General features: G+C 43.9%; 1 protein-coding gene across 1 annotated transcript in view; it reads left to right on the forward strand.

Moving 5' to 3' along the window:
* Nucleotides 1-470: 470 nt before the first annotated feature.
* Nucleotides 471-14,640, forward strand: part of R3HDM4 (R3H domain containing 4) — a 207,817-nt gene continuing 193,647 nt past the window's right edge. Inside the window, exon 1 of the mRNA XM_044054800.1 lies at nucleotides 471-607. Within this exon, the coding sequence (XP_043910735.1) occupies nucleotides 471-607 (137 nt within the window). The remainder of the gene's footprint in view (nucleotides 608-14,640) is intronic.

Consider the following 14,640-nt stretch of genomic DNA (forward strand, 5'->3'; position numbering starts at 1 on the left):
TCTGCTTACTTTGCATTGCCCGCACCTCTTGTTCCAAAGGCACCTCATACTGATAAAAGCCTTTGCTGCCCCCACAGTGCCTTATATTTTAAGCAGAGTGTAGCTAAAGGACATTCCATTATAACTAATATATCAAATCTGAAGTGCAATCACATTCAGGGTGGCGTAAGCCATACAGAATCGGGCTAGGCTTATAATTGCCCCAGGGCAGATAGCCTAGTATGAACCTATTAAGGTGGCTCTGCTCATTGGCAGAACTTTCAACAACAACTCGGACTGAGGCTTCAGCATTTGGAACACATCTTTCTCATCACTGACATGTGGTTTAGAAGTTCATAAAGCACTCCTTCCATACCTGGGTTTTGTGCCTACCATGCCTTAATACTCACTGGAAACTCTACTGGCATCCCCATATTTTTAAGGAACGTTCATCTGTAGACAGATTTCCACAGATCCATAAATGAAGCTCAATGAGGACCAAATCACAAGTGTCAGTCTATAGTCTGTCACAGGACACCTTCTGTGCAGTGGAAGCAAGTGATCTGGAGTTAGGAAAGATTGTTTGGGCTTTACATCCTAAATCAGGAGACCTTGGCAGCTCAGCTGAGTAAGACACAGGCAGAAGCATGAGGAAGTTGTGTTGAAAGCAGTGTTAGTAGCACAGCAGGTAACATACTTGCCTGTGGTGTAGAAGGCTGCGGGTTCTACTCCCGTACCATGTAGATGCATTACTGATGATGTGGTGGACTTGTATTACTGATGTTGCAGTGGACTTAGAGAGGATGGGGTACTGTACTTCTGAGTGTGTGCATCCTTTGGATGAGATGCCTAGTAACTATTAACTTGCTGCCGGTTTGCCAGCCTTTCCCACTTGCAATATAGACAGCTTACTATTTTCATGGGCAGTTATTACTAAATACAGTCCTGGGTATTGACTAGAATATCTACGGTATTACATTGGGATGAAAAATGGCTAGGCTTGAAATGACCTCCGGGTCGATAGCCTAGTAACCTCCTATGACATGTGGGGTGTGCCTGCATACATCTTTTTTGTTTCTCTGAAAAATTTGACCACAGAGATAATTCTGCACCAGGAGCAGCCTTCTTCTTTATAAACTGTGCCAGGTCTGTTTTTCTGTATTCCCTCCAATACCTTTAAATGCCAAGGTTTTACAGAAGTTGAAAAAGGGTAGGCCAGAAATGCTTTTCCCCCTTTCGTCCTAGGTAACTTTTTGGGTTTTTGGGTTTGCCTTCTACTGAGTAAGGACATTGCCTTTAAGTGTTGCCCCCAATGTGTGCACCTCTTGACATAATACAAGGGGATACTCCTGTACACCAGTAAGAGGGCTCAAATGCTAATTGTGTGGATGATCTAGCAGGCGTTCCTTTTATGGATATGTTTTCCGAGAACATGCTGTACATCTTTATCATCTTTAGGGAGGCTTGGAAACCAGACACAAGAAAATTGTTCCTGGCTAACTAGATTTTCCCTTGGCTTCCAAAGGAAGCGTCAGTACCAGACAACTGCTTCTGTACATTGATCATGTTGATCAGTGCTGCAGTACCCTTAACTATATGGGTTGTAGCCTACCGTGGATATAACAGCTGGACAACTTCCAGAGCTTCAGGGCACCTTCCACACATTGAGCTGACTAAAAAGAAAGGCTTGGGCACAGAGCCCTTCAGAGGTTTTCTGCTGCCGGAGAATACACTTCTCTGAAGGTTTTCAAGGATTGATGATTGGTTGCTACTGTTACTTTGCTGGGTAAATATTTCCTTTGGAGGAAGACCGTCCACTTTAAAATAATTTTATATTGTACTTAAAGGAAAGTTATTTTTAAACTAGGAGTGTATGTTTTCACAGCCTAGGTTTAATTCATGCTGTTGATCCTTCTTATTAGGTGGTTTCTGTTAAAAGAAAGAGGGACACCTCTTTTCCTGAAGAGATTCAAGGTTCTAAATCTCGGAAGGAAGATGAAAGGGCAGATGCAGAGGTTTCTCAGCGGTTTTCTGATTCAGACACAGAGGATAGCTCAATTTCTAATTCCTTCTGTGGGGGGTTCTGTTTCTCTGAGATTGTTTTCAGTGGGAGAACATGGAGGTTTCATAGTTCCTAAGAAAATACTGTGAGCTGTTGCTTAAGTAATTTCTAGAACCTTCACCTATTCCCCTAATTTTGTCAGTTGTGGAGGATGTGTTTAACTGCCCAAAATTGTCCTGGTACTCAGCCTGATGCCCCTGAAAAAGGCAGATAAAAGGATTGAGGAACTTTATTCACTGTTAAGTTTTTTATACACTCTTCCCAAACCTGACCCAACAGCTACGGCCGCAAGTACTGTATTGAGGACATTTGCCTGTCTGCATTCTCAGAACTCCCAGATGATGTGAAAAAAGTGATTTTACATTTTCCTTTAGACTGAGATTTTGTTTTTGGTTCTTTTGTTGCAGAGGTTATCAAAAGTATGATAAAAGGGGTAAATTGATTCAGGGACTCTCTTTTTCAGCCTTCCTTTTCTAAAATTTCTAAGGGATTCTCTAATCCCTTATCTATTTTGGCAAAAAAGAAAAAAAGAAATGTTTAGGAAGAAATGGTGGGTGGGTCCCAAAAAAGAATTCAGGAACCCCCAAACCCAAGGAAACTCCAAGTTAGAATGACTGTTTAAGGGACCTTGTCCCCCTGTCCCACCCTGGTGGTTACTTTCCCTTCCAGCAAGTCTGAAGTTTCACTTTTCCCTTTGCAACATGTAATAAACAAATGGGTACTGAAGGTCATTCATCAAGGTTACAGATGGCACTGGGAGTAAATCCCTCCTTTTCTGGGGTAATTCCGTATCTAGCAGACCAGACTCCCATCTCCCCTTGTAGTTTTAACACATGCTGTCATAGGAAGTGATCATACTGGGTTCCCTGGTTGGGAAAGGTTTCTATTCAAGAATGTTTTTAATGCCAAAGAGAGAAAATGTTTGGAGATGAGTTCTGGATCTTTCTGTCCTAAGCCTGTTTGTGATTATAGGTTCATAGGTTGGTACTAGGTTCATAGGTTGGTACTAGGTTATCAGCCCTAGGGCCTATATAAGCTTAGCCATAACAATTCCCTGGCTATTTCTTCCCACACTATTTATTTCCCTGGACCCCTGTCTAGCAGGGCGACTGACGTGATCCCCGGAGTGAATTTCCTTTCTCCCATCCAATCGTCAAGGTTTCTTTTGAAGAGGGCCAAAGAGGCACTCTGCTTGACATGTATGGGCAATCTATTCCAGAGTCTGGGGAGTCTCTGGGTCAGGAACCTGTCACTCCAGCATGTTTTGTTTATTGTGATGACAAGATTTAGATCCCTGGAGCATGTGGCTCTGAGGGATTGGGATTTCTTTTAAGTGTAGCAAGTCCAACAGCTCTGGGTTTGACATGGCCTTGTATGTTAAACGGAGTTCGCCTCGGAGTAGACGATATGCGACAGTGTGACAGTGTATAGCTGGAGTTTCTTAAGGGGGTCAGCATAGGGCATCTGCTTTAGGTCTGTGATTCTTTTAGTGAGGTATTTCTGCAGCCTTTCCAGTTGTTGCAGATGTCTTGAGAGGTACATACCAAATGGGGCGTTGTAGTCTAAAATGGGTCTAATGAGGGATGAGTACAGTGGGACAATAGACCTCCTTTTTTCTGGATGAAAAGCCCTTAGTGAGGGATGAGTACAGTGGGACAATAGACCTCCTTTTTTCTGGATGAAAAGCCCTTAGTGATGAGGTATGCTACATAGAAGGATTTCCTGACTGTTGTGGCAATGTGGGTGGTTATTGAAGGTGAGACCACTGTCCACCTGTGTCCCTAAGTCTCTTATCACACTTTCGGTGTTTAGTGTACTGCCACCTATGTGATAATTCATGGGCACATGTTTTTTCCTAAAGGGGATAACTATGCATTTCTTGGCATTGAGCTTGAGCCCATGGCTCTGGCACCAAGCATCTGTTTCTGTAAGGCCGTTTTGTAGAGTATTCACATAATTTGGGGATTCAATAATGGCTCCCAGTTTGCAGTCATCTGCGAACTTTGTTGGCCAGAGTCCCTTAGTGTTGGCCTGTACTTCGGAGAAGTAGATGCCAAACAAGAGAGGTCCCAGGACTGAACCCGGAGGTACTCCACATGTCACTTGTCTGGAGCTGGATTGGAGTCCTACTTTTACAGTGTGGGTTCTGTCAGTAAGCCAGTTGGTAACCCATCGAGTGACGTAGGGATTACTGCCCAGCTTAGTAAGTTTATCTATGATTCCAGAGTGGGGGGTGGTATCAAAGGCCTTGGCGAGGTCCAGATAGGCTGTGTGGACTGCTTTACCCTCGTCCACGGCTCTGGAGGTTGATTCGAAGAAGTCATTAAGGTTCAGGAGACAAGATCGGCCCTTCACGAACCCAAACTGGGTGGGGTCCAGTGTTTTAAGGTTGCCAATGTCTTTGTTTATAAGTTCCATGATAATACGTTCTAGGGCGGTAGTTCCCCGAGATCCAAGGTGGATCCCCCCGTTGTGGAGTGGGATAACTGTAGCTGTGCGCCACTCAGTGGGCACGAAGCCAAGATGAGAGTATGATCAAACATGACACTTGGGTGAGGTGCCAGTTCATCTTGTAGTTCATGTAGTACACAACCCAGGATGTCATCTGGTCCCATGGCTGCTGTATTCTTAGCTTTGGAGAGTGCATTTTACCTGTGTGGCCGTTATTACTGGAATTTGGCAATCTTGGAGTATTGAGATGGGCCATTTAGGGGGTGAAGTTGGCACTGAATCGATCTGCCAGGTTATTGGCAATATCCTTCGGATCAGTATATGAATAGTGTCCATATTCAAAATTATGTCATTTCACAACCTGTTACCCCTTATTCAGGTTTCCTGGTAACACTAGACTTCACACCTGAAGTCTGGATGAATAATATCCCTGCTCATCCAGACTTAAGGATTTTCTTAATGTGAAACAAAGACACACAAAACCTTATCGGTTCTCTGTCTTACTCTTTGGTCTGTCCTCTACACCAAGAGTGTTCACAAAGCGTTTACCTCCAGTTCTAGCTCATTGCAGTTTACATGGTATCCCCATTTTTCCATATTTAGACAACTTACTTCTCTTTCCAGACTCTCTTTCAAAATTGTTGGGAGTCTTTCACTTGGGTGAGATACCCCTTTCACAAACTGGGATTCCAAGAAAACATTCAGAAGCCTTTTTTGGCTCATAACAGGATTGTTTTCCTGGAGCATCAGCCAGGCACCTCAGTTCAAAAAGTTTTCTTCCACAGGAAGAAAATAGCTTTATATTTAGATCTGTTTTGAAGGTTTTCCATTTTTTACTTTGGTCACCATGAGGAAATTCCTGGAAGACAGATGCTTTTTTTTTCTTTAGAGAGGAATATTCCTGTATGCTTTTCTTGATATCCAGGGTACTTCTGAAGATTCAGAAGGAATCCCTCAAGATTATTTTGGTGACTCCCTTCTGGCCCAGGTAATGGTGGTTATCCCTTCTTTTGGAAATGGTAAGGGGCAATTGCCACAGACTTCCTCACAGAATGTATGTACTCATGCAAGATCATGGGTGTTTGATGCACCCTGACCCCAGTTAACTTCAACTGACTGTCTGGATGATATGGTTTTAATTCCCTTTAGGCACCTGTTTACTGAGGACATGCAGCAGGTACTAATGGAGGCAAGAAAGCCTGCTAGTAGAAAATCGTATATTAACAAATGGAGTCCCTCACAATAGATACTGACTTGGATGAAGGTGAGGGCTCCCCCAGGTCACCTCCTGAGGATGTCTCCTTTGGAGACATCATGGAAATCCTCCGCCAGAGGGGAAGTTGGTCTGCCCCAAAACCGTCTACGGATGAGTCAGTGTTCCTGGAGGCCTTTGGCACGGGCCCATCTACATCCTGGGTGTCCCCTCCTGCAGATCCCTTGGTGGATCTCATTACCACGCGGGCATGGAAGGAACCTAACATCATAGAGCCAATACCCAAACGCCTGGATAGGATCCTCTCTCCCCCACCCCCACAGACAGACCTGGTACAGGGGATCCCCGGTGGATGTTATGGTGGTTGCAGCTGCCACCAAGAGAGAACTGGCACAGGAAAGTTCTTCATCCCACCCTCTGGACAAGGAGTCTAGGGCAGTGGATTGATTTGGGAAGCGAGTCTTTTCTTCAGCGACATTTTCCGTACGAGCGCTGAATTATTTGGAACACATCATACGACTTCAGCGAGGCCTAGTTACGGAATTTGCTGTGTTGCCCCCAGAGTCTTTGTCGCCAAAGGACAAGCGGCTGTTCTCAGTGAAAATGTCGACTCTAAAGTCTGTTTCGAGCACGTCCATGCGTCTTCTTTCCCATGCCACGGAAGGAGAGGCTAGGGCAGATGGGACAGGCATAGCTATGAGGCAATACGCTTGGCTCAGACTATGTCAATTCGCTGATCCCTTCAAGGCATCCTTCACAAATGTTCCCTTTCGTTCCTCCCTGTTCGGGAAGACAGTACGTGACACCCTGGTCCAGAGCGAGAAGGACAGGAAGACTCTGTCTGCCGTAGCCCTCAAAGATCCTTTTCTAGGAATCGGAGAAGGCAAAAGAAGATGTGGTTCCAAACATCTCAGTTTTCCTGGGACTCTCAGGATAACTCTTCCACTAGAGGCAGAGGGGGAAAAGGCGGACGCTGTACCAGAGGCAGAGGGGGGCCACAGAATGTTGGGTTAGGGAGACCTTTTCAGACAGACCCACACAGCACCCCTGAGGGGTTGCCCGACTGTCCTACTCTGGAGACATTCGGGCGAAGATTGTCATTGCAACTCACAGCTTGGGAGTCCATTATGATGGACCGTTGGGTGCTCCAAACAATATGCACAGGCTACTCCATCTCGTTCGTTGCCCCACCCGTCTAACCAAAGCACCTCCCGGATGTTCCATCCGCACAAAGGGAGGCGGCAGCACAAGAAATTTCAAAGCTGCTTCGCAGTCGGCCCATCAAACCCCCCAGATCAGTCCGGATTAGGCGTTTACTCCAGGTTCTTTTTAGTGCCAAAAAAAAAGAAGTGGGACCTCAGGCCCATATTGGACCTGTCAACCCTGAATCTGACTGTAACCAAGCAGAAATTCCGGATGGTCACCTTGCAGTCCATTCTACCTTACCTCCAAGAATGCGACTGGATGTGTTCGATATACCTCCAGGATGCTTACTACCATATCAAAATTTGCAGAAGCTCCAGGAGATTCCTTCGCTTCCAGCTGGGAGCCAATCATTTCCAGTTCAGAGCCCTACCCTTTGGTCTCACCACAGCCCCCAGGGTGTTTACAAAGGTTATGGCAGTCATAGTGGCTCACCTGAGGCTTCATGGAATTCCAGTGTTTCCTTACCTAGACGATCGGCTCCTCGCTGCTGCCACCAAACGTCTACTTTGCATGGCTAGAGACTCCTTCCTGCATCTTGCAGTCGACCTAGGGATTACCATCAGCATCTCCAAGTCCCGCTTAAACCCGACACAGACCTTGGAATTTATAGGGACATGTCTGGACACTCTACTATTGCACGTTTTTCTTACTCTGGACACGGTCCCGAATCTACAGGCTCATGTGTCAGTGATCCTTGGCCCCAGGATGCCAACGGCCAGCGATGTTCTTCGAGCACTAGGCTCCATGGTTGCAGCAATCTCGGTCCTTCCCTGTGCACGCCTTCACATGCGGCTGCTTCAGTGGACCTTGGCCGTTCAGTGGTCTTGGTTAGAACTCCCCATGGACTATCCAATACGAATCAGCATAGCCTGCAAGATGTCTCTCTTTTTTTTTTTTTTTTTTTTTCTGGTGACTCCAATCGCCGGAAATCTTGGCAGGTTGTCCCTTCATAACACCTACAGCCCAAGCCACAGTGACCGGATGCCTCCCAGCTCAGGTGGGGGGCACTGTTTGGGGAGGACGGTCCAAGGCATGTGGTCCCAGACTGAGACCAGATTGCGTATCAGTGTTCTGGAGATGAGGGCAGTGCTTTTAGCGTTGCAAGCCTTTCATGCTGTTCTTCCCCCAGGAACGATTGCAGTTCAGTCAGACATGTCTGTTGTCTGGTACATCAACAAGCAAGGAATAACCAGATCTTACCCTCTCTGTCGCGAGGCCATCCGGGACGCTCCAACATTCTAGCAGACAGACTGATTCGTGCTATTCTAATGCCATACAAGTGGTCTCTGAAACAGTCAATAGAGGAGGAGATCTTCCTTGCGTGGGGTCAGCCTTGCTGCAACCTCCTTGCATCTCCTTCCAGCGTGAAGTGCAGCGAGTTCTTCGCTCTGATCCCCTCACCAGGGGACTCCCCCAGAGATGCTCTCACCCATGCTTGGCCTCCCGGGTTACTGTATACTTATCCCCGTTACCTCTCATTCCGAAGTTTCTTCAGAAAGCTTGCTGACTGGGGTGCAAAGTGATCCTCATTGCCCCGTTCTGGCCTTGTCAGGTGGGGTTCCCCTTCCTCTGGTCTCATGTTCCAACTCCTCCTCGGATTCAGGATCCCTGCCCGGATCTCATCTCTCCTCACTCGGGCATCAGTCCACCCAATCTGGATAGCCTCAAGATGATGGCTTGGTTGCTCCAGTTCCCCCGATTGCTAGGTATCGCGGTCTGTCATCTTCAGTAAAGACTATTTTAGTGGCATCCCGCAAAGCTTCCACTAAGAAGGTTTATTGCAGCAAATGGAAATGCTTCTCTATTTTTGCTTCTCAGAGGAACCTAGATCCCTTTACAGCCTTGTTTCCTGCAATGTTGGAGTTTTTGTCCAATATTTTCCAACAAGGGACTAGTTCCTCTGTGGTAAAAGTACAACTGGCAGCCATCTCTAATTTTCATGTCTGTGAAAATATGAATGCTGTGGCCTCTTTGAGACTGTGTAAAGCTTTCCTGAAAGGCACCTTTCTTTTACGCCCCCCCGGTTAAGGATTCAGTCCCTCCTTGGGACCTTACCCTAGTTCTGCAGGCGTTTGTTGCTCCCCCATTCGAACCAGCAGCGTCTGTAGATTTGAAATTCTTCTCCTGGAAGATAGCTTTCCTAGTGGCCATTACTTCGGTCAGAAGGGTTTCTGAGATTCAAGCTTTGTCTGCCATGCCCCCTTACTTGATCTTTCATAAAGACAGGGGTTCGCTCCGCATGAACCCTTCTTTCTTACCGAAAGTTGCCTCTGAGTCAAATATTAACCAGATGATTTATCTTTTTCTTTCCAAATTTTCGGAACAAGGGTGAATATAAGCTGCATTTGCTAGATGTTCATGGACAGCTTCATTTCTATTTAGATAGGACTAAACCCTTTCGTAAGTCTGACCAGTTATTCGTGTCCTTTTCTAGACCCTTTTTGGGTATGCCATTTCCAAAGTCTCCTTAGCTAGATGGATTACACTATGTATACTGCAAATTTATAAGAATAAAGGTCTGTCCCCACCTGGTCCTGTTAAAGTTCTTTCTACCAGATCTATGGCAACTTCTGCTGCTTTTTGGTCTAGGGTTTCACTGGATGATATCTGCAGTAGCGACCTGGCAAGGCCCCATACATTTATTTCTCATTATTATAAGTTGGAGTTGATCTCTAGAGGGAGAGCATCCTTTGGCTCTGCGGTGCTCAGGAATATCCTTCCGTAAGGGCCTCCCAGGAGTTTTGGTAGCTGGGGAATCTGTCCCACAGGTTGCAGATAAATGAAGTTAACTACTTTCAAATAAAGAAGTTATGTACTCACCATAACATTCCATCTGAGTAGTTATACTTCATTTTCTGCAACCGTCCCGCCCTCCTTCCCCCAAACCTGTTCTAGGTTAGTGCTGTTATTGAGTTGCTGATAGTTTGGATAGTGGCAATCTCTATCTGAGGGAAGGTAGGAGATGTGAGGGATTATGGGTAAGGGGAGCTTGGAGCAGATGCTTGAAAAAATGTTGCCGGCTTGGATCCGATATGGATCCGAATACCCACAGGTTGCAGAAAATTAAGTATAGCTACTCAGATGAACGTTATGGTGAGTACATAACTTACTTTTTTGTTAAGTTTACTTGTACAACTTTTTCCTTTATTTTTACTTATCTGTCAGACCTTCACAAAACAAGGTTGTCTTATGCCTGAGTGAAGGTGTCCATTTCATCATGTTTGCCCAGGGAGCCCTCGCTTTTTTTCTTTTTCCATGAAAGCATTATCTCAATGGAAGATCTGGGTACTTGATGCTCCACAGTAACGGATTTACCCCTACATGGGACATCATTTATGTTCTGAAGAAACTAACTTTGCACCCTTTTAACCAGCTGCTTTCACCATTCCCAGATAGTCTGACCTGGAAAACTAATTTGTTGGTGGCACTTTTTCTGAATTCATATCAGAATTAGAGTCCCTCGTATACAATGAACAATTTCTAACTTTCTTCAAGGACGGGGTCATCCTATGTACTAACCCTACCTTCATGGCTTCTATTGTAGCAGAATAATACACCATCACTGGTGTACAAGCACAGAAATTCCCGGACTTGTCAGCAAAAATGCCCACCTGGGGAACAACATATTGGATCTTGTCCTTACTAATATGCAATCCTCTTGCTCTGCCATTGCATATCTTCATCAGTTGTTAGGTCTGACCATAAAGCAGTCTCTTTCAAAGTAAAATTGAAACCAGAGGTCCATTCCACCCCAGATACCTTTAGAAAATTGTTTGACAAACTGTCTACTTCTAAGTGATACTTTGGCAAGCTTCAGATCCCCCCAAACCCAGTTAACTCCATTGAATAAGTAGAAGCATACACTACCACACTGTACCAGTATGTAAATAGCTGCATAGATGCAGCTGTACCCTGTAGGGACAAGTGCAGGGCAATCCCCAAAAACAAACCCACATGGTGGAACCATAACATCAGCGATCCTTATAATAAGAAGGAAAATTAATTTTGACCAAAAGGAAGAAGAACAGTTTCCATAATATTAGAGCCCTTGGCACTGAAATAAACAACTCAGGAGCTTAATAAAAATCCACCAAAGCCAAGTGTGACGTTAAAATAGCTACTAAAGCCAAAGACAACACAAGGCATTTTTTAGTTAGTTTGCTGACTTGTGCTTATGAGATTACAATGTGCTGGTCTGATTTGAGAATGATGTTACCTACACCGAGGTTGAAGATGTAACAATCCTACTGGCCAGTAAATTTAGCGTTAACTTTACCCCTCCATCGGTTCCACAAGTTGTAGCTGAAACTGTCTCGCCTTCAGCTTATTGCACAAGACCAAGTGCTATCAAAAACTAAAAATATTGCATTGATGTGTCCTGACCGTATCCTTGGATCCATCTTAAATGGCACGATTCACTATTTAGCCATACCTCTAACAGCACTGTCTGATCTCAGCCTTTTGTTTTGTATCGTGTGAATGGAGAATAGCTGTAGCTGTTCCCCTGCATAAGGGAGGACCTTCCACAAAGCTAGTCAATTGCAGATACACAAGTCTGACCAGCCTCCTCTGCAAAGACTTATCATGGAACTACCAATTAGAACCAAAGGCATCTCCTGAATGCTTTATCCCATGCATTGGTCCTGTCAAATTATCTGTAGCATCATCCCAGTTATTCTCATTAGGGGTAGTAAATAATTATTGACCATGGGATGGGAAATGACAGTCTGTAACCCAATTATTAAAAAGCAATTCGCACACAGAAAGGAAAATTTGGCTAGGCTTAAAATGGTCCACATGGGTAGCTAGCCATCTACTTGCCTATGAAGCTGTAATCTATACAAGCTGTTCACTTGAGGTTTTTTTTTCTTTCATCCCAGAACAAGGGGAAGAGAGGATTTTACATTCACAGGATGTACACAGACAACTGAATTTTTATTGGACAGAACAAAAGAAATGCAATCTGGACAGCTGTTCCTTCCATTAAGATTACTAAATGTACCTTTTATAATGAATGTTAAAACGTATATAATTCTCATTTTATGTTATTGCTTTTATCTGTACTGCTCTTTTGTAACTAATTGTTTTCTATGTGATGTGGAGTTTTCTCCTTGGGTCCCTGCTGAAAAAGGGCATCCATCCATCCAGACTAACCCGGTTAACAAATAGCAAATAAATAAAATACATTTGTAATGAGATGTCTCTTGGCAAGCAGACCATTAGCATATGGTTAGCATGCTGTGTTTGCCTCTACTCTACTTTATAGACCATTCCACTATGGGACTGCAATCACCACTGGCTTTCTTAGCTGAGGTAAGTACTCAGACTGTCTTAGAGACCGCTGTCTGGCATCTGTCCACTCCTTCTTTAAGCACTGTAATATGGACATAGTCCTTTTGTTAGGAACTTCCTTAATTGTAAATGTTTAAGCCTCCTCACTGTTGAAGTTCCGCTTCCCTACCATCCTCGCCTCTTCTCTTTTTGTATGGACATTCTTGGGTTGTTGTCTTTCTCCATTACCCAAACCAGGTGCCTTACCACTTTGGCCTAAACCTGGAGAGGCAACTTGGGGGCCTTCTGGTTGGACTTCCTGTTTAGGATTACTTTCACAGGACAGTCAGTGCTGTGGCTTCAGAGCACACACAGCTACTTTGCCAGGGCAAGAAATAACCAAAAATGGTTCACTGGGAAAACTGTCAGACCTTCTGCAGCAGAAATCCCCAAGAATTATAATTGTATAGCACGTACCATACCTCTCTGCTTACATGTATTGCTTTGTCTAATTTGAGTTTCTGCCTCTGACTTGATGTTATGTCACACACTGTTTTGTTCTCGAGTGCGTCTTACAAGTTGCAGCTGTCCAAGTGTAAGTTCCTAACACAACTGTACTGCCTTCATTACCTGCATTTGTCCACTTCAGCATAGTTTCCCACCTTTCCTGATCCTGATGTAAATTGCCTAGTAAGTACAAATGTAGTACAGAAAAGCAGGTATTTGGGGCAAGCTTAATCTGGAGAGATGTGAGTGGTACATTAAGAGAGCAGTGGGGTGTGTTTGAGCTTGAGGATATCTTACAGATGTTAAGCAAAGTCTGCAACTGTTTATGCGTCTATCTCACATTCCTGAGCTTTTCAGCTTTGTTCTTCTGTAGTTTCTATAACATGCAAATTGTTTTCTTCCTTTACATAGATTTTGGCTATTTGTTCCAATCAGTAGGGGGTCATCATTCAGTCAGTCATATGGATTGTGTCTTGTTTTTTCCATTTTTCAAAAGTTCGTAACTGCAAGCATACTTGGAGAGGTGGGGATGTGCAGTGGGCTGTGTATAGAGAATGCCCCTACCCCACTTCCACAAGGGGATTTCCCTCCAAACATTCCCCTCTGCAGCATGAATGGCTGTCTCTTCTCTCTGGTTAACGCACGGGAGATTGCACCACACCGTGTGCCTCAGAGTGCACAAAAGCCCCACTCTTGAAGGTGGGAGGGGATGTTGAAGTTGATAGATGTGGATTCTGGCTTCATACTCTGCAGATTCCATTGTAAGCTGTACATTCCCTTTTCTCATGATTATAACTACACCTAGAGCATGCAGTTTCTGGTATTTGTAACTGTGTGACTTATTCTAGATGCCTTCATGGATTACCATTTGGTTTCTGTATCCTCTTCTTCATTTTTAATTTTGTTAAGAGTAATGGAGCCTAAAAGCACATTATCAGTTCTTTTATTTTGCACACTTCCACTTCTTCTTCATTTAGATTTTTTAAACTGTATTTATTTAGTCTCTGCTTATATGTATTGCTTTGTCTAATTTGAGATTCTGCCTCTGACGTGATGTTATGTCACACGCTGTTTCGTTTTTGAGTGCATCTTACAAGTTGCCAAACTCGCAGGCCGAAGTTCTGTTTTTGAGCTCAGTTACCTAAGTGTGCCTTTTCCTGTGCCCTTGAATTTCTGACAAAGAATTCATGTCTTGGGGGTTCCTGTCTTATAATCGAAGACTCAATCCTTTGAGTGCATCTTGATCGAACTTGAAAGCATGAAACAGCAAAATAGCAAAACGGCATATAAGCGATTTCTTTCCCTGGGAAAGAAATTGCTTGGCCGCCTCTGTTACTTTGCTGTTCTCCTCACTGTAGTGCGATCTCGGTTGTTGGTATATTTAAGTGTGGGGGGAGGGCACAGCCCCCCACTTTATGTAATGTTTTGAAGTTTTTATTTATTTTTGTGGAACAGCAATTTTTTTTTTCCCCAAGTGTTCGGTACTGTAAGCTTTTGCTTACATGGGGTCGATAAATCAGCGTTTGCTTTTTTTAAGTAGTAAAAATAATTTAATAAATAACACTAATAAATGTTATAAATAAATCCTAATAAAATATAAATATAATTTATAACATTTATTATTTTTACTGCTTTTTTTAAGTGTTCGTTGATTTAATTTAGACCCATGTCTTGTGTAAGGAAATCTCTCTCGCCTCCACCCCCCACTAGACCTTTTTAGTTCAAGTTAAGATCTTCTGGAAGACACAAGATCAGTGGCCGTTTTTTTTCTTTGTTTTGGTTTATTTGTATGACTTATTTAAAAGTGTGTTCACTGTGAAAGTGAAATACATAATGTGAGTGTTTTCAAGCATAATACTGTGGACGAGAGTAATTTTACTGTTTGGTTTGCTGCAATGCATTCCACTTAAATGGCTGCTGAGTTTCTTGAACCTCATTCTCTTTTTAGTGA

The sequence above is a fragment of the Protopterus annectens genome, chromosome 13.part0 (assembly GCF_019279795.1).
Source record: "Protopterus annectens isolate FY-2018-M chromosome 13.part0, PAN1.0, whole genome shotgun sequence".
NCBI classification, from domain to species: domain Eukaryota; kingdom Metazoa; phylum Chordata; order Ceratodontiformes; family Protopteridae; genus Protopterus; species Protopterus annectens.